Source organism: Panthera uncia, chromosome D4, assembly GCF_023721935.1.
Source record: "Panthera uncia isolate 11264 chromosome D4, Puncia_PCG_1.0, whole genome shotgun sequence".
Classification (NCBI taxonomy): domain Eukaryota; kingdom Metazoa; phylum Chordata; class Mammalia; order Carnivora; family Felidae; genus Panthera; species Panthera uncia.
The window spans coordinates 69,168,464-69,194,068 of record NC_064807.1 but is presented as its reverse complement, the minus strand read 5'-3'; the positions used below and the strand labels follow the sequence as shown (position 1 = coordinate 69,194,068).

The 25,605-nt window shown below is 38.8% G+C and overlaps 1 protein-coding gene across 1 annotated transcript in view; it reads right to left on the bottom strand.

Moving 5' to 3' along the window:
• MUSK (muscle associated receptor tyrosine kinase) overlaps positions 1 to 25,605 on the bottom strand; it is a 93,297-nt gene that overhangs the window by 4,574 nt on the left and 63,118 nt on the right. Inside the window, exons 8-11 of the mRNA XM_049637079.1 lie at positions 20,649 to 20,655; positions 10,656 to 10,919; positions 7,275 to 7,450; positions 388 to 589 (exon numbers count right to left, since the gene is read on the bottom strand). Of these exons, the coding sequence (XP_049493036.1) occupies positions 388 to 589; positions 7,275 to 7,450; positions 10,656 to 10,919; positions 20,649 to 20,655 (649 nt within the window). The remainder of the gene's footprint in view (positions 1 to 387; positions 590 to 7,274; positions 7,451 to 10,655; positions 10,920 to 20,648; positions 20,656 to 25,605) is intronic.

The window sequence follows — 25,605 nt, the reverse complement described above, 5'->3', positions numbered from 1 at the left end:
ATTATACTAAGGCAACTGAAGATCCTTCAGTTTTAGAGCAAGGAATATTTCATTTGGTCTGGAGTCAAAAAGCACATTTTCGTGGGAATTTTGTCACTATCCAGTTGGCATAGCAATGGGGCTGAGCTGGAGTAGCCATATTCTTCCAAATTATTGTTTAGATTCTCTCTACTGTGAAAAGTTAACATTAGGACATGTGATCCTTTGCAAAAAGGTATTGATATTTTTAAAGATCATGGTGGGGTGCTTGATCTTAAAGCAAGGCATTAGATGTCCTAAAGAGACCGGCCGTGTTGTATAGATCCCTCTTCCCATCCCCAATTCCCATGTTAAGTTTATAGGTTTTAATATATTACTACATGTGATTAGCCTAAATTAGAATCTCACCTTTTCTTATTTTTCCATTGTTTTCGTCTCCGGCAGCAATAAAGAGTAGTTACAGTAAGAAGCACAAATATTGCAAAGCTGGACATTGTGGAGATTATTACAGTCATGGAGTATGTAGGTGAGACGGACAAGGAGGAAGAAGAAGAGGAAGGCAGATTTGGAATGTCCACACTTGGCTTTGAGGACGTCATTGGTGGGAATGCTGTAAGTGAACAATAATTTTTTTCATTCATTCTTAAACTTTTAAGAAGCAATGTTTGTAGTCAAGGAATCTTCGCTAAATTCAAGCAAGTTTAGTAAGCCAAATTTAATTTTAAGGATACGTTTTTATGGATCAGGTCGTCCCTGGTTATATATTTCTAAAGTCCAAGTGTAATAATCCAGGGGTCCAAGTAAATCCAACTTGCAGAATCACAGAACTTTAAAGATGAGACCCAGAGAAAGGAACTGTTTTTTTTCCAAGACAAATGCAGATCCTGGGTTAGTGCTGTTCACACTGCATCATGTTTTTTATGACCTGACAAGAGTTATGGAAATTGTTAGGTTATTAAATAAAATAATTTCACGAAATTATATTTGAGGACAGGACTGTCTAAAGTTGAGCTTTTATACACATTTACTGCTGATTTACAAACAAAACAAAAATAATAGGAGATGAAGAGTGGAAATATTAGACACAAATGAGAAGTTAGTTCATCTAAAAATTGAACTGTCAAACTCCTATTAAAAAGGTCAGTGCAGAGGCGTCTGGGTGGCTCCATCGGTTAAGCATCCGACTTCAGCTCAGGTCATATCTCGCGGTTTGTGGGTTTGAGCCCTGCATCGGGCTCTGTGCTGACAGCTCAGGGCTGAAGCCTGCTTCAGATTCTGTGTCTCCCTCTCTCTCTGCCCCTCCCCTGCTCACACACTCTTGCTCTCAAAAGTAAATAAATATTTATTTATTTTTTTAAAAATAAATTTAAATAAATTTATTTATTTAAATTTTTTTTAAAAAGTCAGTGCAGTATGAAAACAAGGTAAAATCTACATTTCCCTGGAAACCGACAGATGCCATGTTCATATCACTCTGTAGAGTACAAAGTCCACTGTGTATCTGTTAAAACAACTTTATTAATTTATATTCTTTTAATTGACTGGTAAAGACAAAAACACAGATACAGGGTATTTTAATAATATTGACAAGAATGTTCTAATAGCAAACAATATCCTTTGTACCCTACACAGAAAGAATAAACCCTGTTTTCAAATATTTGCGGAATACTGACAGACCTGGTCTTTTTTCAGGCCACAAAAGTAAATCTCAAATTTCAAAGGCAAAAATCATGTGGAATTACTCCTTGACTAAAGTGCAATTAACAGTAGACTGAGTCAAATCCAATGGCACATCTAGAAAAATAAAAAATTCAATAACTTTTCGATCAAAGATTAAAAAGTAGCCACAGTGACAGATTAGAAAATAGTTTGCTGATAGAGGATGTGAGCTTTGGCCAAAGCCGTCCTCAATGGGAAACTCGGTGTTGTCTCTTTCCATTAGATAAAAAGGAAGAAAGTGAATGAACTAGACATTTAACTCAAGACTTTGGAAAAGAAACAAAAACTACAGAAAACAAAAATAGGTGATAAAGTAACAGCCAGGTACAAGCAGTAATTAATAAGTTAGAATACACATACCAGAAATGCTAGAATTTAAAAATAGGTCAAGGTTTGGTCTTATCTTTATTAAAGTAGTCTGGTAAGTAGGATTTTAATTTTTAAAAGATAAAAGCATAAACATGAAATTAGGAACGGTAAAGGAGTTATGATAGTAGAATGTAATTATGCAATAACATTTTTTAAATCTTTAGAAAAACGATAGGACCACATTGCCAAATTGGAAAAATCAGAAAATCTTAAGATAGTCATAACCAGGACATTTAAAAGTCTTTATAGAATTACGGAGACATTCTTTTGGTCTCAGAAGAAATAAAATTCCCAGATTTTAGAAAATGTTACAGTAAGAGAAAAATCTATGAAATTATTTTAGAAAGTTATTATAATACTAATATCACACCCTGGCAACATTAGCACCAAAGAAAAGTGCGTTCCTAGATTAAGGAACATAGATTTAAACAATCCTAAACGAAATGTTAGAAAGTGGCTGCAATATAGCAAAAGAATTATATGTTTGATATACAGACATATATTAATATAACACATCACAAAATCAAAAGAAAACTTTTATTGTAGCAGACGCCTAAAGCCGTTTGAAATAGGACACTTGCAAAAGCAGAGATTACAAGGGGTGTCCATGTAGGACTTCTTAGTGTAGCAGTGGACACAGTTATTACGGCCTGAGCACTGGTAGCTGGCAAATGGTTTTAAAGCCCATGGAGACCAAGTCTGGTCCCTTCTGTGACAGGAAGAATATCAGCACAGGACTGAAACTGCAGGAACAGCACAGCAGTGCATTTCGGAGCAATGACAGCATTTCTCATCAGGTGTCACAACAACAGTGGACTTAGCCTTTCCGGGTTCCTTTATGATTGGCTTGAAAGCCGATCTGACTTTCTTTGGACTGAGTCATCTGAAGGTTTTTTAAAAAGTCAATCCAAGATGGGTGGGGAGGGGAAAGCTAGACTTCCTGCTAATAATAAAGTAGGAGTAATCATTGAAAGGCAGAAAGAGGTGACTATTTTTGTATCTGGATTTTACAGGGCAGTTCATACTTATTTAACATGGAAAGGAATGCAATGTGATTTGTAAAATTGGTAGTATAATCTCATTAGTAAATATAAGGATAATTTTTTTTATCAAAAATACAACACATATTGGGGCACCTGGGTGGCTAAGTGGGCTAGGCGCCTGACTTCAGCTCAGGTCATGATCTTGCGGTTTGTGGTTTTGAGCCCCACATCAGGCTCTGTGCTGACAGCTCAGAGCCTGGAGCCTGTTTTGGATTCTGTGTGTGTGTGTCTCTCTCTCTGCCCCTCCCCTGCTCTCACTCTGTCTCCGTCTCTTTCTCTTTCTCAAAAAAAAAAAAAAAAAAAATCACACATATTAAGAGAGTGATCCATGAGGACTTAGTAAGGTTTATTTTCAAAATGCAAAAATTGGCATTGTTTGAACAATAATTTTGCTTTATGGATTTAATTATATCTTCCTTTCTGGCTAGTTTTGTTATTCCTTGTTTATTGCCTCTGATCTGTTTGCTGTGGCCTTCCCTAGAGGGACATCGATTATCTCTTTGAATCTAAATTATCAATCCACATCTCCAGCATCTTTTTATCTTTGTCTTCTGTCATCAATTTTACCTCCACCCTTTTCCTTTGAACACCAGGGGAGTTTTTATTCACTCATTCATCCATACATTAAGGTAGTCATTAAGTTAGTATTGACATTGGGTCTCAAGAGTACTATGGTGGACACGACAAGTCTTTGTGTTAAGGTATTTAGCTAGGAAATAATTTGTAAACCGATAATTCTAATAAAATGTAATTATAATAAAATGTTGTAAGACTGATAAGCTTGTGAACGGCCTGGGACAGCTCAATTCTAGGTCTAGGCAAACTAGGGAGGTTTTCTGGAGTAAGTGTTTAAGTTGAATAAAAAGGGAACAAGCAGTCGAAGGTATGTGTGTGTGGGTGGAGCGGGAGGGGGGGGCAGGGGGCAAGTAGGGAGGTAGTGTTCCACAAAGAAGGAGTGGCATGTATCAGTGTCCAAACCAAGGAGTCGGCATGCTTCCCTAAAAATGCATCTGAAAGTTTCATTGTTGAGTTGGGGGAGTGTGTCTAGGTAAGGCTGTAGATACTAGGTCTGGGTCATAAAAGGCCTTGCATGCCGAGGTAGGTAATTTGGACTTGGCCCGGCAGTAAATGGAGAGAATCATCAGAGGGTTTTAAACAGTGGAGTAGCATGATCAGCCTTTTGCTTTAGAAATATCACCTGCCTGCAGCCTGACCTCCATGGCCGATTTCAAGCTACCAAGACAAAGAAGGTCCTGAATGCAGAGTTGGAAAGAGATGTTCCGTGACGCCCCATCACATAGGATTTCCACTATGCGGATAACAAGGATAAAGAGAAAATCCTCGAAGCTGCTTTCAAAACAGAAACATATTGCTTATAGGAAAAAGTAAGCAGACTCATACCAGACGACCAGTCATTTCCAAACCTAGAAGCTGGAAAAGAGTGAAATCACATCTACAGATTCCTGAGAGAAAAAGAAATGTCACTCAAGGCTATGTCCAGCTCGTTTACCTTTTAACTATGCAGGTGAAAGCAAGCTAATCTGAACATTGCAAGGAAACAGAGACTCTGTCACCCACAAAGCCATCTGAGGAAACACACGAAGTATGTGCAGCCTTGTGGAACTCAGGAATAGTGAGATGTCTGCTCAGCAGACAAAGTAAATAGTACAAAGACATCACCAGCTCAAAAAGATATTTCACTTCAGCAAAAGAAGTTATACAAATGAAAACTACTGAAATCTTACTGTGTGTGTTCAAGCAAAAAAAAAAAAAAATCTGTCACCCTTCTAAGTGAACTGGCAATATCCTTTATAGAGTTTACTCAGAAATCAAGAAACTTCAAGAAATATTTGAGGGCTTTATAATATTCGACTGAATAAGGATGACTTCTTTGCTTAGATAGCAACCTGCCTGAAAAGCTCAAGCCGGTTTCTTTAGTAATAATCGCATTTAACCAGGGAGCATACTTTTAGACAATTCTCCATGACATGGTCAGGTGAAATGATCCGTTTATGACATTTGGAGTTCATTTTCTGACATGTACCAAAGATTGCATAAAAATAGGTTAAGAGTAGGAAATTGGTTTATTGTTAGCTAGTTGTAGCTAACAATTTTTATAATCGGTATACAAGGCAGAAACATGGATGCTTTCTGTGTGTGTCCCTGTCTGATCTAGGACTGAAGGTCGGCACCTTCCACATGGTAAACCCCCAGTGAGTGCTTGAATGGATGAATGAGTAAACAAAGGGTAACAAAGACCACCGTTGCCAATTAAAAGTCCAGTCAAAGTAGGCTTTAGCTACTTATATGACAAAGGATTGAAGCATTTCTTTTTCCTTCCTTCAATTTGGAAATAACAATTTGACAGGCTTACAGAATAATAGATTTATAGGGTTTCCATACCGCTCTTGTTTATTAATGCGGAGTGATTCAAGTGGGACCAGTGGCATTCTTTGTTTTTATACTTTTAAGTCTTAGTTCTTGAAGGAAGCTGGTAAAATCAAGGCCTGGCACTTTGCCAGGTGCAGAGGCAATTAGGCCCAGAATATACCTCATAGGAAATGAGTATGATTGAAGCCCTAGAAAGCTCAAATCAGAGGAAGTTAGTTGAAATGAAAAACTCTTCCAATTTCATTCTGAAGATGTCTGCATTCTGGTAGGGTTAAAGCATCATCTGATTCAACTTTGTGTCTAGGCCTCTCTTTGCAAGCAACCATCTTGAGTTCCTTCCTAGGGATTTGGAGGCATCCACTTTTAAAACCATTTGATTTGGGGGCTCCTGGGTGACTCGGTTAAGTGTCCGACTTCGGCTCAGGTAATGATCTCACAGTTCATGGGTTCAAGCCCCGCATCAGGCTCTATGCTGACAGTTTAGAGCCTGGAGCCTGCCTCCGAGTCTGTGTCTCCCTCTCTCTCTCTCTGCCTGTGCTCTGTCTCTCTCTCTCTCTTCTCTCTCTGAAAAATAATTAAACATTAAAAAAAAAAACCCAAACATTTGATTTGACCCTGTAAACTTCATATTGGAAATCAGATGTCTTAAAAAACATATCTTCCAAAGGAAAGATCTCTTGTCACAAATGAAGATCATGAATCGGCTCAATGAAGAAATAAATACTTGTTTTCATCTGTAAATAATTAGATGGTCTAAAAATCAAGAATGCAAAATCAGAAGGTGGCATTTTCAGTTGCTTATTTTGTGGCCATTGAAAGGATAAATGAAGTTATAACCTTGGGGTAGGGGATCTCATTTGTATCATTCACTAAATATGCTGCTCTTCATGGCCTAATTAGAAGCTGTAAGCTGAGATCTCTGATGATCTTCCTTCATGTTTTACCCCAGTAAGCAGAGGAAAACAGCCTTTGAGAAGGGACGTACATCCTGTTCTGGACATCATGTAGTAGGAGTGTAAATACGCATGCACGAATCCAATTACATACACATAAGGGGTCAAGGGCACAAACAAAATTACTTACTTGTTAAGTTTTCTTTTTTATAATCTGAGGGGGAAAGGATAAAAATTTGTTTTAAATGAGCATCCAGATATCTCACATATTCTGTGAGAGAGTGCTAAGAAATGCAAGTTCTCTTTCAGCTTTTCAGCATACAACTGGTCAACATGCTTTGCATTCGAATGAGAAAGGATTGTGTCATTGAAATTAAACCAGCTGTTAGGGCTAACAACATAGCTCTTTACAAACGAAGTTCATTAAACAACATGCAGCGATTCAGCTTTGTTTTGTGAGATCAGCACTTTCAACCATGTGGCTTATTTTTGCATGCTTAGAAATCTGCTTCGTTGGCTAAGAAGGGGGACTTTATTCTTTTATTCCACTCATCTGACATAATATGAGGTTTCTTAGCCATTCTCTGCACATTCCAAAAACCGTTACAAGCTTTTATAAGATCCCCTTATGAAATAAGATCTTAAGCAGCAGTTAAAAGTGCTCTTTAATTTCTTTTTGAACCAAATGGAGTAAACTCTTATGCTGACCTGTGCAATTAGGGTGGACAGTAGGATTCTGTGATTAGGTCTCTAAAAAGGGCAGAACTCAAAAAATAAGTTAGAAATGCTTAGAAATATTAGGAGATTTAAGCTCACAACTTAGTTTCTTCAAAATAGTAAATTTGTTGTAACCTCTACAGTATTGAGAGAACTCTGTTACCTAAATATGGCAGTCTGGTGCAGGCCGTGGGGTCCCAGTGCATGCTGGGGAGTTTGGTGCATTCTGGCACGGGGAGCAGGTGCATTCCAGGTCTGTAGAGTCCTCTGTGAGTCTTCTCTTCCATTGCCAGCCATTCTTTTGCACAGAAGAGCTCCTTTACTGCCAGGCAGTATTCTCTAAAATATTTTAGGGAGAACAAAACTTGATGAGTCACAGCATATTAAAGCCAAATTTGTGGCAGAGCCTAGATTCTGTATTTTCAAAAAAACATCACAGTACATTGTCTGCTCTTGCAAAAGCATTTTTTAAAGGATCCTTTATTGTAAATAATGTGAGACTTTATGAAATATAGTGTATATCCCTGAGACGAAATGCTGTCTTGTTTGGTTTTCATAGTGTAGCTAACACTACTGAGGGGGAAAAGAATTTTTAAGCTCAAAAGAAATCCCTGATATGCATTCCCTCATATTCATAGTAAAATAAATACAAAGGCACAGAAACAAGGTGCATTGAGTTTTAAAAATACACATAATAAAAGTCATAGATCATTGTCAATCAGTGTCTAGCCTGAGAGATTCTCCTGTAATCTCAGGGCTAATGGGCAGGGACTGAGGGGCACAGTTGGCCTGTCTGAATGCTTTGCCCATCAGAACAGAAGACATCACCTTCCTGGCAGGTTACAGGAGGGCATATCGTTCCTATCCACCCTGGCCTTGGAGAAGCCACCCCCTGTCCCATTTCCGCATATGCTTCCATCTGAGAAAGTCAGGGTAATGTCTACTTGAATATGAAATGTTATGTTCATTCATGTGTTTTATTGTAAGTGAAGAGACTGAAGAAAGACTAGTTATACTAATTATAATTTTGTGCATTAATTCTTATTCAAGCTTATCTTATAAAAAATAGGATAAGACTACATAGGAGAAACCTGGTTAACTCCAAAGTAAGACATTTTGGATTAAAAATAAAAGGAAATTAGAGATTATTAAAGAAATTAGAGATAATAGCAATGTTGTTCATTCAATAGCTAAAGGATTCAGCGAGGAAGGAATTTGTAGTTGTGTATGTATGTGTGTGCATATACATATCTGTGTCATAATGGTGTCTTTTTAAAATAGTCATGCCTACACTGCCACTTTTCTGGGCAACCACCTGTCAGTAAGGGCCAACTGAACATGTGTGGAATGAAAGGGCTTTGCAGATGACTGTGATAGGGTACAATAGGAGTCATGAGAACAACAATAGGATTTTGAATTCTTGATGTGTCCGCAGTGGAAGGGAGAGCAGTGAGGCTTTCAAGCCTCTGAAAACCAGAGGAGAGCCTGAAAAACCAGAGGAGAATTACTTAGCTTGCTTCTGCTTATGCCTTGGCCCCCCCCGCCTCCCCGGGATCACACAAACACAACTTTCTGCATTCATACAGCACAGTTAAACTGTGCAAAAATCAATAGGGGGCAGGTGAAAGAAACTCCACAGCCCACATCATGTAGAGGAAGCAAATACCCTGGAAAGCTATTTTTTATTCTAATCGGAAGAACACATTAGAGAAAGGTTTGTTTGTTTTGTTTTGCTTCCATTGCCATGTATTCAAGATGACCCCTATAGAAGAGTCTTTTGCAAGGAAAAAAATCAGGATGAAATGGAAAATAAACTGAAAACTAAGTTAACTTGAACATAGTAGTAACTGAAGAAAATAAAGACCACAAAGAAGTGAAATCAACACCAAAAGTAAAATTGTCATTAAAATCAGTAAAGAAATGTCACTGGAAGACATTGAACAAGTAACAGAGGAAAACTTTACAAGTCCAAACTGAATGCAGACAGAATGCATGAACAGTGAAAATGATGTATGAGGAAACAGCTGAGACGGAAGAGCCAGGAAGAAACCCAGAGTTCGGATAATGTTTCCCAATAAGAAAACTAGAGCACAGAAAAAATGGAAAATACTCAAAGATATACTAAAAGAAAACATTGTTAGGACAAGAAGGAGGTAAACCTGATAATTAAGGTACATTATCCGTTATTTTTATATTAATTATAGGAAAGAAAATAATGAAAAAAGAATTACTCCCAGATGAATTTGACAAATATTGTGAATCTCAAAGATTAAAAAAGAATCCTCCTACCATTTGGCAAGAGAAAAATATTCCCTACAAAGGAACAAAATTCAGGATTGCCCTATATGTTCTTCATTACAACACAGCCAAAAAACAATTAGAGTGCACAAGATTTTGAGGAAAACTGAATGCAACATAAGACCTAAATAGTCAGTGAGAAATACACACACACACACACACACACACACACACACACACGATCACAACATTATGGTGAAAAATGTTTACGTGTAATCTTCTAAAAATCATCTACTCTAGCTGAACAAGAGATGAATCAAAATTGAGAGCTTAAGAAACAGAAAGATTTTCTATGATATAAATGACAGTGAGCATGAGGGATAAATAACAGAGATCTCTACCAGGTAGTTGGATATATGATGATGCAATCATATGTAAAAGCTAAAAATAGTGGCCTGGTTTTATCAAAACAGAGGTGGAAATGTGCTGTGTTGGTAGTTTTCATGTGTTTTCTTCAAAAGCAAACAATGTCCATTTCTAACGTATACCATGGGTTCAACCGATCTTTTAATCCTCTCTCTTTTACAGATGAGGAAACTGGTTAGCCAAGGTCACATGTATCTAGGAAGAAGTACAAATAGTGTTTGAAAATAGTATTCTATTTGGCTCAAAAGCCAGATTGCTTCCTATCTTTTCTCCATAAGAAGTAAATAAAGGCAAAGATAATTCTATCAAATATGGATTTATGAATTTCCATGTTTAAAGAGTATGGGGGTTTTAAAGAAATAACTATTTATTACAACCCCTCCCCCCACCGTGAGAAAGGGTGTTAGTACTTCAGTAAGAGCATTGGGTGGAATGTATTTTAAAATAATATACATATGATATAAAATAATACTCTGAAATGCTCACCAAGATCTCCTATTCATTGGCAAATCATGCTGAAACATTTGAAACGGACATTTTCTCTTCGCTGTCTTAGCTTACTCATGAGGTCCATGTTTGTTCAGGTTGTATATATTTATTTCATAGAAAGTAGGGATATTTATGAATATGACAACAATATGAAAAATAGCAAGTATAAGAGAATATTGTACCTTTTATGACATTTTCTAGAAGCTTAGAGTCCTTGTATTATAGGAGGTCATCAGGGAGTTAGATGGTAGGAATTCTGTCCAATTAATTACCTTCTATTTTGGGCAAAAGCCACCTTTTGCCTTTATTGTTGCACATGACAACTTCTTTTGAAAACTCTTCCTGTTTGCAATCAAAATAATTTTCCCATGTCTTTCTTCTTTTATTTTACCTGCAAATGGGTGTAGGAGTAGGTACTGCTCCAGGGTTGCATTCTTGGAAGATGTGGTTACACAGCAAAGCCTCAGCAGCTGGCCGGCAAAATGCGCTCACTGCTTTCAGTTCATTCCAGGCCGTGTGAACCAGTAGTTCTTGGGCCTCCTCAGGGTGTGCATAGGAGTTGTTGAAGAAAACAAGAGCGTCTCTGGCCAGGACAGCATTACATACCTCCCCTCTGTACTGGGCGCAGTAGCCTTTGTTATCTTTCTGTAATTTACTGAAAGAAGAAATGAACAACATACCCAATCACATGGTGTTTCTTAGCCTTCAGTCCATTTTTTTTTTTTTTGATTTCCACCTCTGCATCACAGAAATAGGAGAAGATTGTACTAGCAAATTGGCTGAAATGTTCTATCTGAATACTGTTTTCATTTCCAGCTGTAATTATATCACCTCCAGCTACTCCAGAGGGCTATTATAAGATTGTATGTGAAAATGGATGTGGACAGCTTTGAGAACTATCAAGGACTGAATAGATTTGAGTGTTTTTATTATTTACACTATAAATAGAACTTAACTAGTCTTAGGTAAGCCACCTCATATGCTTCTTACAAATGGAGCTGATTTAAGCGAGTAAAAGACATCTTAAAAACATATTCATTGTGATGATTAACAAATGATTAAGTATAATAATTGTGGTGAGCCAGGTTTTTGAACATAGTTTATGTGTTATGATTATTAAATACCTGAGTTTTGTGGAACACGTGCATCTTTGCAACACCTTCTGTCCTCAGATTCTCTCACTCAGACGTCTTCCCAGCATTTCATTAAAGAAGAAAAAGAAAGCCACATAGGGAGGAGGAAGCTTGGATATGGCTTTCAAAGGAGCTAAGTAGCATGTTTAGCTTTGCTATTTTCTCTTCACATGATTTGGGGAGAGTCATCTGATCACCCAGAGCCCCAAGGTTCTAATTTGTTGAGTGATGTAAGGAATTATTTGGAACTCAGATTGTGTGTTAATGGGTAATATATGAAGAAAAAATCTAAATTCTATAGAGCTAGCACAAAAATAAGGTTAAAAGCTTATCTGCTGTAACAACTGAGGAGAATAATAGGCAGAATGGAAAAATACTGCTGGTACTCTCTGCACTCATCCACTGCCCCCTAGCGGAATGCTAGGAATTAAGATAATAACTCCTATACTCCCCCGTCACATATTTATTGAGCACTTATTATATGTAGACACTGTGACGGTCTCAACATGTTCTTATGCTTTCCATCAGATCTATATTGTTAACAATGACAAAAAACTAAGTTTATTCTCATTTAGATTTGTACAACTGTTGGAACTTCACATTTCATTATCTTTATATAAAGGATTTTAAGAAAATTAATTTGGAATTTGTGGGAAATTTTTAAATTGTGAAGAGACCCCATTTGAATTCAAACAATTGATACTTGGATTAGAAACCATCATTGACTAGTGTTTAAAGAAAATCTATTAAATGGTATACAGCTCATTCAGGTAAAACAGTGAATTTTCAAGAAATATTATACTTTGAAATAATGTTTTATAATATAGAATCTTTCTCTAATTCATACTAGCCTTTTACTAATTAGCCAGCATGATTTTATGGCATTACTTCTAGTTCATAGTTCATTTTAAAAGTGAAGGCCTGTGGCGCCTGGGTGGCGCAGTCGGTTAAGCGTCCGACTTCAGCCAGGTCACGATCTCGCGGTCCGTGAGTTCGAGCCCCGCGTCAGGCTCTGGGCTGATGGCTCGGAGCCTGGAGCCTGTTTCCGATTCTGTGTCTCCCTCTCTCTCTGCCCCTCCCCCGTTCATGCTCTGTCTCTCTCTGTCCCCAAAATAAATGAAAAACGTTGAAAAAAAAAAAAATTAAAAGTGAAGGCCTGGGGTGCCTGGATGACTCAGTTGATTGAGCATCTGACCTCATCTCAGGTCATGATCTCCCCACTCCTGAGTTCAAGCCCCACATTCAGCTCTGTGCTGACAGCTCAGAGCCTGGAGCCTGTTTCAGATTCTGTGTCTGCCTCTCTCTGTCTCTCTGCCCTTCCCCCACTCACGCTTTGTTTCCCTCTCTCAAAAATAACTAAGTATTTAAAAATATTTTTATTTTTATTTATTTATTTAAAAAAATTTAAAAAAAAAAATTTTTTTTTTTCAATGTTTATTTTATTTTTGGGACAGAGAGAGACAGAGCATGAACGGGGGAGGGACAGAGAGAGAGGGAGACACAGAATCGGAAACAGGCTCCAGGCTCCGAGCCATCAGCCCAGAGCCCAACGCGGGGCTCGAACTCACGGACCGTGAGATTGTGACCTGGCTGAAGTCGGACGCTTAACCGACTGCGCCACCCAGGCGCCCCTTAAAAAAATTTTTTTTAACGTTTATTTATTTTTGAGACAGAGAGAGACAGAGCATGAATGGGGGAGGGCCAGAGAGAGGGAGACACAGAATCTGAAACAGGCTCCAGGCTCTGAGCTGTCAGCACAGAGCCCGACGCAGGGCTCGAACTCACGGACGTGAGATCATGACCTGAGCCAAAGTCGGCCGCTTAACCGACTGAACCACCCAGGCGCCCCTAAAAAATATTTTTAAATAAAGGCCTTGAATAAGAAAACAGAAAACTCTCATGAAAACTTGGGCCAGATAAGGTTGAGCTAACACCCAAGGAAACTTGGCCTATGGTAACACTAAGAAAGTTCAAGAGAAGCAAGGATGCTGGGCTCTAAGAAGTTGAAGAATAATACCTAATAACCAGAAATACTTCAAACTGGTTTACCAAATGGTCTCACATATTAATATAATACCTTGGTATAATACCTTGGGGGATAGATAAAAGCAGGCGGGATTCTTTTCATTTAAAACAAAAACCATGTCATGTAAAAGTTAGATATTTCCCCTAGTGTTTCTTGGCTGAGCATTATTCATCCAGGTTCTGCCATCACGTATTAACCATTGAATGACTCTCTTTATTTTTCCATAGGTAGTTTTTGAATTAAAAAATTCATGCTTTTTCCTTTAACTATATAAGCAAAAAAACCAAACAAACAGAAAAGGTATACAAAAGAAAAATTAATAAAAATAGCCTCAGAAATGAGGATTACTGGCAATTAATAAGCAATCTCTTTGTGTGTATTTCTCCTGGCTGTCTTAATAAAAGCCAAGAAAAATATTTGAAACAACCTCAGTTGGCCTGATAGTATTGAGTCCTCATTTATTTATTAGTTACATAATGTGAAAGAAAAAAGAAAAAACAGCAGAATATGTATTGAATAGAAATGAGATCTTGGTTGTCATTTTGGTTCTTTCTACCGGCTTGCAGAGAAGTAACCTGTGAAAACCCTTTGCCTGCTGGGAAAAAAACCATACAATACAACATATATGGTTCTTACTAATTATCTGTGCCTCTGTGATGTTCCTAGGGGCATTAAAGACTTAGCTTTGGAAATACATCTATGCTAGGATTAGCTGTACAAGGTCAAGGATATACAGGACCAAATACATATATGTTATGTATAATGATATATACACATACACATATACAGAGACTGCCCAGAGTTTCAGAGTTTAAACAACTTTTCTTTTTCCTCTCTCTTTTGCAGACTCATAAACCTGTAATTTTTTGTGGCGATCAAATTTTAGAGGCAAGAGCTGGAGGCACGTGGGGCCATTGTTCCTCATCCTCCTAACCCTATCACTTAAACGTTTTAACAGGAGCTCACGGCAAAAACTGGGGGACAAGATGAATGCAAAAAATCTCCACGGGTATCTCCCGCTCTCTTTTGCAAATGACGAGACCCCTCCCTGTTCAACTGAAGTTGTGTTTCCCTGCTCACAGCTCTGGGGACTACAAATGGAGCAACCCCGAAAGCAGCGGGTCCTGGCCGTCCTACGAACAGTGGGGCAGAGGTCACAGGGATCTGTTCACAGAATGCTGGTTATTTTGGAATGGTCTGCCGGACAAGCTCCAAAAATGCTGGTTCACGTTGCACGTGGAGCCAGTCCCTCTCTTGCCTCTTGACAAATGAAACCTGGCTGACCTCCCTTGCTGTAAAGTTTTTTCTTCTCAGAGACAGCAATGGATATATGATCTCAGGTCCCTCCTTTAACTTAAAACACACAACTCTGCTTGGTCAAACTGAACACTTAAAGGAGCCTCACTACACCTTTTACTCTTATTTCTCTCCGCTTTAACAGAGAGGAATCACATCCAGTAGGGCATTTTTTTTTTATTTTTAATTTTACTTTTTAAAATTTGCATCCAAATTAGCATATAGTGCAGCAAATGATTTCAGGAGTAGCTTCCTTAATGCCCTTACCTGTTCACCAACAGTGAAGCAACAGGAAGAGAAATCAAGGAATGGATAGAGCACTTTTTTAAATGTGATCTTACAGTTTCTACGAAGGAGACCTCTTCTCCCTTTGAACACACATTACTTTGCCCCGGGGGCACCTGCAGAGGGCCAGCTGAGGCTAGTTTGGGTTAAGGCAGCCCCGCTCCTCCAGTGGAAACTCTCGCACATTTCTCCACCCTCCCTGGGCGGGGCACGGCTGAGAGCTCTCCTCTGGGGCAGCGTTTCTTCCTTATCCTCGGTTTTGCTTGTCCTGGTATCATACCTGCGGTCAGCCAAGGGCCAGAGGCAGATGCTCCTGCTGACGCAGCAGCAGAAGGTCACAGGTCACACCACACTTTCACACCTGCGTCACTCACCTCTTTTTGCCTCCTCTCCTAAGCATTTTGTCCTCTCACAGCATCACAGGACAGGTGAGTGCGGCGAATAAGATAGTCTGAGAGGCCACATTCACAACTTTCGTTACAGTATATCGTTATCATTGTTCTGTCATATGATTACTGTTGTTAATCTCTTACTGCGCCTAATTTAGAAATTAAACTTTACCACAGGTGTGTATATACAGGAAAAAACCATAGTATATGTCGGGTTCAGGCCTTTCTGTGTTTCAGGCGTCAACTGGGGGGGTCTTGGAACGTATCACCTGTAGATAAGGCAGAACTGCCCTGCAAATGTTCCCTTATGTAGCAACTGCACTTTCCTAACAAGTGTGATGGCGGGTTCAATACCCCTTCCACTGTCCAAAGCAAACTGGAATAATATTTATTCTTAACTGCCTAGTATCTTTGTGTATAATTGATTCTCTAAGGCGGGGATCAGCAAATAGAATCCACAGATCAAATTCTGCCTGCTGCCTGTTTTTATACTGCCTGTGAGCTAAGAATGGTGTTGACATTTTTAAGTGAAAAAAATCAAAAGAAGTGAAAATTACATGAAATTCAAATTGCAGTATCCATAAGTAGCATTTTTTTGGAACAGAGCCATGTTCAACCATTTATGAGTCACCCACGGCGCTTTTTACCCTGCAGCAGCAGAGCTGAGCAGTTACAATAGAGACTGTGTGGCCACAAAGCCAAATATATTTAATATCTGGGCCTTTATGGAAGACATTTGCCAACCCCTGCTCTGTGACATAGATCAAATGTCCTTTTGCTGAAATGCCATATCCGGTGTCCTCAAGAAGGACATGATGTCCTCTGAAAAACACCTCTTGTAGTTCTCCGGGCTGAAATTCATGCCTAGTTTTTGTGTAAAATAAAGATGTAAAGAATGATGATGTAAAGAAGAAAAAGGTTTTAAGTAAAAATTTGAAAATTAATTATATTAGCCAAATATATAAACACTGTGTATTTTACATATTTGTACACATATCAGTTATAATCAGTAAATACATAAGCATATATAGTGTTACATATACTGTATATAGTGTATGTACATAATATATAGTTGTATATACAGTGTAAGTATATTTAGAATCATCCTGTAAATATATTTTTGTATCCTGCATTTAAAAAAATTTATTTTGAGAGAGGGAGGGCGCACGCATGTGCGTGGGGCAGAGAGAGAGGGAGAGAGAATCGCAAGCAGGCTCCATGCTGACAGCCAATGTGGGGCTTGATCTCACCAACCATGAGGTCATGACCTGAGCTGAAATCAAGAGTCCGACGCTCAATAGATTGAGCTGCCCAGGCACTCCTATATCCTGCATTTTTACTTAGCCTGATATTATAAACATTTACCTGTTCTATTACAGTTTTTCAAAAGCATGGTTTTTAATCACAACAGTTTCCCTTATTGGTAGATACTGACATTACTCATAAATTTCACTAACAAATATAATACTGTTTTCAATTTTGTTGCTCATACACTTATTTTCTTAAAATAGATTGCTAAAAGTGGGTTTATCCAATCAATAGCTACAGCCGTCTTAAGGTTCTTAATAAAAACTGCCAAATGCTCTCTAGGGAGGTTTCAGCAGTTTTCCCTCTACCAGCAGTTCGAGAGTGCTTACGTTACCACAGGTGAAAAATAGTATGGACTTTTTCTTTAGCTTTAAATTTTTCATTTGCATTTACTTGCATTTGAAAGATTTATTTCTGTCCTTGAGTCCTTGGAATTTGTTCATGCTTCCATTATTATGTTGTCTTGTAATTAATCTTTGTGTGTGCACGTACACCCCTAGTAAAATGTAAATTCCTTGGGGGCAGTGAATACATACAAGTTGTTTTGTTTTTCTGCATTCCAATATAATGTCAGAAACAGAGTGAGTGGTTTAAAAATGTATAGGAAGGGACGCCTGGGTGGCTCAGTTGGTTGAGCGTTTGACTTCAGCTTAAGTCATGATCTCACGGCTGGTGCGTTTGAGCCCCGCGTCAGGCTCTGTGCTGACAGCTCAGAGCCTGGAGCCTGCTTCAGATTCTCTGTTTCCCTCTCTCTCTTCCCCTCTGCTGCTCGTGCTCTGTCTCTCTCTCTCTCAAAAATAAACATTAAAAATAAATAAATAAAAATGCATAGGAAGGACAGGAGGAATGAATGGCATGTGAAGGAAAGATGGCATCTCTTTTCGTGGTAGCCCGTGTTTTAATTTAACTTTTACCACATTTATGTTGTATATCTGTTCAGTAGATACTCCGTTTCACTGTAGAATCCTTGGGGACAGGACTATCTCTTAGAACTGTGATAAAGCAATGAATGCATCAAAACTGCATGAATTGGCACAAGATTGAGAACTAACCAAGTTTTCTAATGCAATGACTTATTTTATTCCATGGAATTAGAATCAGTGGTTGGAGTTCTAGGTCCTGCTCAGTAACTGTGCTATCTGGGTTAGTAGAGTAGTTACCAGTCTAAGTTCTTGAGTCTGTCTACCTGAGCTCAGATTGACAGCTTTATAGTTTGCCAGCTGTGTGGTCTGGACAGCTCCTAGTGTATCAGGTTCCTTCTATTAAAGAATAGGAATACTCAGAGGTCTTGGCCTATAAAGTCACTGAAATGTTAATATGAAAAAAAAGTGGTGATCATAAATGTCACCACAACACATGTATTATAATTATCAGTATTATTAATTGATAATTCTGAATTTTAGTTTTGTTACTTGTAAAATTAGATGAAAAGTTATGACACTTCAGAGTTTTATGAAAGTCCATCAATTTTACTGAAAATAAAACACTGTAAGTTGCAAAATATTATATGACAAGGTGATACTTTCTTATCTACAGGATAAAACTATGAGTGGAAATTGGGAGGTCTGTTCTGGGTTCAATTTCCAAGCCTGTCACTTACTATTTGTATAAGTCACTGGAACTCTCCAGTTCAAAGAAACTCCCTTAGTTCCTATTCTGTACGCTAGGAGTTAATAATAGTACCTATTTCATAGGGAAGTCCTGAGGATAAATTTAATTTTTTTAATGTTTATTTTATTTTTGAGAGACAGAGTGTGATGGGAGGAGAGGCAGAGAGAGGGGGACACAGAATCCGAAGCAGGCTTCAGGCTCTGAGCTGTCAGCACAGAGCTCGATGCAGGGGTTGAACCCATGAGCCGTGAGATCATGCTCTGAGCTGAGATCAGACGCTCAACCAACTGAGCCACCCATGTGCCCCAGGATAAATTTAAATAATGCATGTAAAGTTCTTAGCACAGTGTCTGATGCATACATAGTAAGTATTCAATAGACTTTACCTATCTTCATTAGAAGGTTTCTGAAAGATTACAGTATTTGGCAAATAGCAATAAATGGCAAACAAAAAATCACAACAAAACATGATGTGACAGAGATATCTTACCTCCATTCTATTAACAGGAAAGGAAGGCCCCACAGGAAATCACATTAAAGGGGAAAAGAAACAAAAGTTAGTACATTTTAATCTTAAGATTTGCAAGAAATAGCTTTGATATCTCTAATTCCTAAGTTTCTGGAAAGTTCTCTTCAGTTAGGATGCCAGACACTGCATTAACAGGCATATTTGGAGGAAATGAAGAGGAAACAGGGTCTCCAGGAACTATCCTTTTCAGGCTGGGTCCACCTCAGGCATTATCAGCCCAGGCAGCTTTAAATTCCTAGCCACCAAGGGACTTTGTATCAAGCCTGAAGGTGACAGACCAGCCTATATAAAGCACCCACGGGACCCAAACCACAAGACAACTCTGCCACTGGGCAGATAGAAAAGAGGAAAGGAGACATCAGGAAATTCTTCTAGAGAAAATGGTATATAATTTGGAGGGGTAAAGGCAGGTTCTAACAGCAGCTGAGCAGAGAAACCTGTTGAAATACCAGAGGCCAAGGTTATGTATATGAAAGAGCCCTCAATTTGAGATATAAAAGGAGGATTCAATACCGTGAAGATGTGCCAGTCAGTGCCAAAGAGAACCCAGCCGTAGTACTTGGGAGGAGGTACTCAGCTTAGATAGGCTTCTATTTTGTGGACAAGCAAGGAAAGAAAAATGAAACTCATTTAAGGATGCTTGGTTGTCTTGAGAATATTAAGAGAATCAGAGGGCCTTCCATGTGTTTCTAACAGATATTCCCCCAGTCACATTTTGTTTTGGGAGGAGGGTGGGGAGCAGGCGGGGATTCCAAGAACGTTGTAATTATAAATAAGTGCTTTGATTTCAAAACTAGATTTTTTAAAATTCCCAAAATTTCCAACAGTCGTCAATATGTTCAGTATCCTTAAATTTATCTGGAAAAGTCAGTAAAATTTTGGCTGTCTTCTAAAACACACAGTAAACTTTAATATGAGAAAGCTGCCCAATTGTAAAAAGAATGCTCGCCCCTTATGCCTAACTGCAGGACAGCTGGTAGCAATTTAGTGTGGCTACTGGCTGTTACTCGTATATTCTTTTCCCTTTCATTTCAAACAAAAACAAACACCTTTAATCAGTTTGAAACCAGATAGCCACCACCAAGCACGAGGGCGCAGTGTCTGTTTTGTTGGTAAGAGCACTCTACCTATCCTGGATGAAGCACTGAGTGATAGAGGTGGTCACGCGCCCCTACTCATCACCATGTGTCTCTTTATTGGGAAGAACATTGCAGGGACACGGGAATGTGACTATAAGACATGAGAGAGACCATGATCCATGGTAGTTAGTACATTCAGTTAGCTATATCCATTGTGAAAATATTTCAAACTTCCTTTTTTTTTTTTCGGTAATAGTGTGAAACATCAACTCCTAAAATACAGAGTCGAAAAATATGTGGTCCGTTGTGGGCGTGGGGAACTCCAATACTACCACATCGTATTTCTCCCTATGCCTATTTTTGGATATGCTACATATATTTATTTGAGTTTTAAGTTGAGTGACTGGACACCCCAGACCCTGAGGTCAGTCCAAAGAAGGGGCATTGCAAATGGTGGGGATTAGAGTGAGTGGCTTATATTAGAGGAGGGATGGGAACACAGACTCATTCCTATACTCTCAGGCTGGCTAAAGATAGACAGAACTCGGAACCTCAGTCTTACAGGAGGGACCTGTTGATGCCACTGAGAGTGGAAAATACAAGCTTTTCCTCCCCTGCACCCCTGGGTCTATTTTTTTGCCAGCTTTATGGAGATATAATTGACATATGATGTTAAGTTGAAGGTATATACTTATATAATACAAAATGATTACCATCTCAGCTAACACCTCCATTCTGTCACATAATTACCATTTCTTTTTTGTGGTGAGGACACTTAAGATCTATTCTCATAGCAACTTTCAGTATAATACAGTATTATTAACTATAATCACCATATGTACAAAGATTCCCAGAACTTATTCATCTCATAACTGGAAATGTGTACCCTTTGACCAACATCTGTTTCCCTCTACCACCCAGCATGGAGTAACTACCACTGTATTCTCTGTTTCTATGAGTTAGACTTTTTCAGATTCCACATATTAGTGATATATATCTGTCTTTCTCTGACTTCCATCACTTAGCATAATGCCCTCAAGTTACATTCATGTTGTCACAAATAGCCAGATTTCCTTCTTTATCATGGCTGCATAGTATCCCATTGTATGTATATATGTATATGAGATACTAGAAGATATATGATAAGATATTATATATATGTATATATGTTCCTTATCCATTTGTTGACAGAAGCTTAGGTTGCTTCCGTATCTTGTAACTGGTATCTACTGTTTCGATATGCTGTGAATAATGGTGCAACAAATATGAGAATGCAGATACCTCTTCGATGTCCTGTTTTTTTTTCCTTTGGATGGATACCCAGTAGTGGAGTTGCCAGATCACATGTTACCTCTATTTTTAATTTCTTGAGAACCTTCCATTCTGTTTTCCATAGTGGCTGAACCAATTTACATTCCCACCAACAGTGCACAAGGGTTTTCTTTTCTCCACATCCTTGCCAACACTTATTAACTCTCATCTTTTTTTGGATGTGATTCTAATAGGTATGAGGTAACACCTCATTGTGATTTTGATTTGCATTTCCCTGATGATTAGTGATGTTGAGCACCTCTTCATGTACCTGTTTGCCATCTATATGTCTTCTTTAAGAAAATGTTCAGACCCATTGCCCATTTTTTTAAATGGAATTGTTTGTCTTTTGCTCTTGAGTTGTATGAGCTCTTTATATATTTTGGATATTAACCCCTTCTCAGATACGTGATTTGAGAATATTTTCTCCCATTTCATAGGAAGCCTTTTCATTTTGTTGATGGCTTCCTTTGTTGTGCAGAAGCCTTTTAGTTTGATGTAATCCCATTGGTTTATTTTTGATCATTTTTTTTGCTTGTGCTTTTGGTGACATATATCCAAAAAGACATCACCAAGACTGATGTCAAAGAGCTTACTGCTTATGTTTTTTTTCAGGTCTTATGTTTAGGACTTTAATCAATTTTGAGTTGCTTTTTGTGTGTGGTATAAGGTAGGGGTCCAGTTTCATTCTTTTGTATGGTTATCCAGTTTTCCCAGTACCATTTATTGAAAAGACTGTTCTTCCCCCATTGTGTATTCTTGGCTTCTTTGTAGTAAATTAATTGACTATATACATGGGAGTTTATTTCTGGGCTCTTGAGTCCATTGGTCTGTGTCTGTTTTTATGCCAATTTCATACTATTTTGAATTTTATAGCTTTGTAATATAGTTTGAAATCAGGAAATGTGATGTCTCCAGCTTCGTTGTTCTTTCTCAGGATTGCTTTGGCTGTTCATGATCTTTTGTGATCCCATACAAATTTTAGGATTGTTTGTTCTATTTCTGTGAAAAATGCCATGGGAATGTTAATAGGTATTGCATTGAATCTGTAGCTTACTTTGAGTGATATGCACATTTTAACAATGTTAATTCTTCTGATTCATGAAATAGGATATCTTTTTATTTTTGTCTTCAATTTCTTTCATCAAAATCTTTTCTTTTAGTTTTCAGCATTCAGATCTTTTACCTTCTCAGTGAAACTTATTGCTAAGTATTTTATTGTTTTTGATGTCATTGTAAATGGGAGGATTTTCTTTTCTTTCTCAGATGTTTTGTTGTTAGTGTATAAAAACACATCTGATTTCTATATGTTGATTTGTATGCTGCAACTTTACTGGACTTGTTGATTAGTTCTAATGGTTTTTTGGTGGAGTCTAGGATTTTCACTATGTAAGATCCTGTCATCTGCAGGCAGATAATTTTACTTCTTCCTTTTCTTTTTTTAAATTTTAAAAGTGTTTTATTTATTTTTGAGAAGAGAGACAGAGACAGAGAGAGACAAAGACAGAGTACAAGTGGGGGAGGACAGGGAGAGAGGGAGACAGAGAATCCAAAGCAGGCTCCAGGCTCTGAGCTGTCATCACAGAGCCCAATGTAGGGCTTAAACTTGTGAACTGCGAGATCATGACCTGAGCCAAAGTTGGACGCTTAACAGACTGAACCACCCAGGTGCCCCTCTTCTTCCTTTTCAATTTGGATGCCTTTTATTTTTTTTCATTGCCTAACTGCTCTAGCTAGGACTTCTAGTACTATGTTGAATAGAAGTGGTGATAGTGGGTACCCTTGTCTTGTTCCTGATTTTAGAGGAAAAGCTTTCAACCTCTCACCATTGAGTATGATGGCTGTGGGTTTGCCATAGATGGCTTTTATTGTGTTGAGGTATGTTCCTTCTATATCTAGTTCGTTGAGCATTTTTATCATGAAAGGATATGGCACTTTTTCAAATGCATTTCTGCATCTATTCAGATGATCATAGGGTTTTTATCTTTCCATAAATGTGGCGTATCACATTTATTTAATTGCATATGTTGGACCATCCCTGCATCCTAGGGATCAATCCCACTTGGTCATGATGAGTGTCTTTTTTTGTTTTTGTATTTTATTTTGGAGAGACAGAGAGAGAGAGAGCAAGCAGGGGAGAGGGGCAGAGGGAGAGAGAAAATATTAAGCAGGCTCCATGCTCAGCACAGAGACTGATGTGGAGCTCGATCCCACAATCCTAGGATCATGACCTGAGCCGACATCAAGAGTCGGATGCCCAACTGATGGAGCACCCTGATAAGTGCTCTTTTTAATATGTTAATGAATTTGACTTGCTAATATTTTGCTAAGAATTTTTGCATTCGTATTCGTCAGGGAAAGTGGTCTGTAGTTTCCTTGTTGTATCCTTTAATCTGACTTTGGTGTCAGGGTAATGCTGGCCTTGTAAAATGAGTCTTGTAGCATTTCTCCCTCTTCAGTTTTTGGAAGAGTGTGAGAAGCATCGGTGGTAATTCTTCTTTAAATGTTTGGTAGAAATAGTACCTGTGCCTATTTTGGTGGCACCTGGCTCAGAATGATGCTCATTACAGGGATCATGGGCTGTCTTGTTGGTCTCTGTCATAGGGCCGAGGGTTCTAATGACAAAGAGAAGGCACCTGGCCAAATACCCAGCATCCTGGTGATTTTAAATTGTAACTTGAGCCTTTCAAGGTTGTGGCTGGAAGGAAATGCAACTTCCTGGTTCGTAGGGAGAGGTTCCAAAAGTTCTCCTGACTTCGTTTGATGACTAACAGCAAATGTAAATGAGTCAGAAAGAAGTCTATCACATTTCTCGAACAACACATAAGGATTTGGACATACACATGGAAGAGTTTTGGGAAAATGAAGGCTGATCTTTATTTTTTTGTTTCCCTTCACGCACTAGAAATATCATTAGACATAATCCTGAGCACCAGATCAGATTTTTCCATTCCCAGTTTTCCTGCTGGGATGAGTAAATAAACAGATGGAGTAAAAGCTTCAAAGTGAAACACAGAGAATGTGACAAAGGAGGCCGTTGACTACAGAACACTAGGGGAGGATGGGGATGGCTGACATGAGAGCAAGGAGAGTTTGGGTAAGGAAGCATTGCCAGAGAGTCCAAAGGAGTCACCATGTCTGACTCAAAACTCTGCACCTCTGAGGCCAAAGGAGGGGGGCTGAAAGCAGGAATGCAGAAAGCAGATGCCGTATCCAAGCGCCAGGAGGTCTGGGGAGCATAAGACCATGCTTCTTTAAAATGTTTCTGAATTAAGTGGCTCCATGGATCTGTTTTTCACGAACGTGGCCTCACTTTCCTGGGATATTGCCTCAGGGAGCACCCCAGGATTGAGAGGTAGTTTTCAGTGATGGCACTGGGATCATCATGAGGCATCTAGCAGATTTAACTAAAAAGAATGGGCCGAGGAGAGGAAGAGAAAATGGCAGATGTCTCCTGGGGTTCAGAGTCCTATTCCCTTGCACTCATGAGACACTCTCATTAGATCTGCCTGGGGAAATTTTAGGAAAGGGGAGCTTCAAGCCTCATAGTCAGTGGGACCCAACAGGAAAAACAGATCAGGGGATGAACAGAAAGATCGTGTCGGTTTTTTTATGAATTAGCTCCTTAAGGGAGTCCCTCTTCACTCATTTTAGTCACATTTTTCTCCCCATGTGCAGAAGGGTTCACATCGGTTACAGCACCTAACACTTGCTAAGTAGGCATTGCCAGGCCCATTGGCTACAGTCAGGTCCTTGCTGGTTACAGTCTAGATGACTGTTACCCCTACTTAGGTCACTGCTTCTCATCTGCTTTCAATTCTGCTGCTCTAGGAGATTTCTAGTCCTCTCTGCTGCTGTGTGCCAGTCCATGCATTTCCACGATCTTTTTCCTCATGCAGATACTTCTGCTATTTCCCCCCAGGCTACCATTGCTGATTGCCTCCATCCTCACTCGGTATTGATGCCTAAGACCACTTCTCCCTCCATCCTGAGACCCTGCCTTTCTCTGCTGCTTGCCATAACTTAAGGCTCTTTTTACCACCAGCAGATACCATTAATTTTTTAGTATCACAGTCTCCTCTGTTGGTATATTCCACTAATTAAGGAGTTGGATCAGGCTCTCCTTAGAGCTAGCTCAGGGATGCAGGGGTGATGTTGCTGTATACAAGATGGTAACAGTCATGCTCTATAGTCATTTCAGCATTTGAAGATCATGTCCATGCAGTGAATCTGCCTTGGTGTGATGTAGATATACCCATTATATTAGGTTCTCCTTCTTTATTGCCCTAGCATTGCCTTCACCCTCATCTTTGTATTTATGATGATAGGCTCTGAAGGTTGCTACCCTAAACAGGAGTCCCTCCAGCTTGGTAT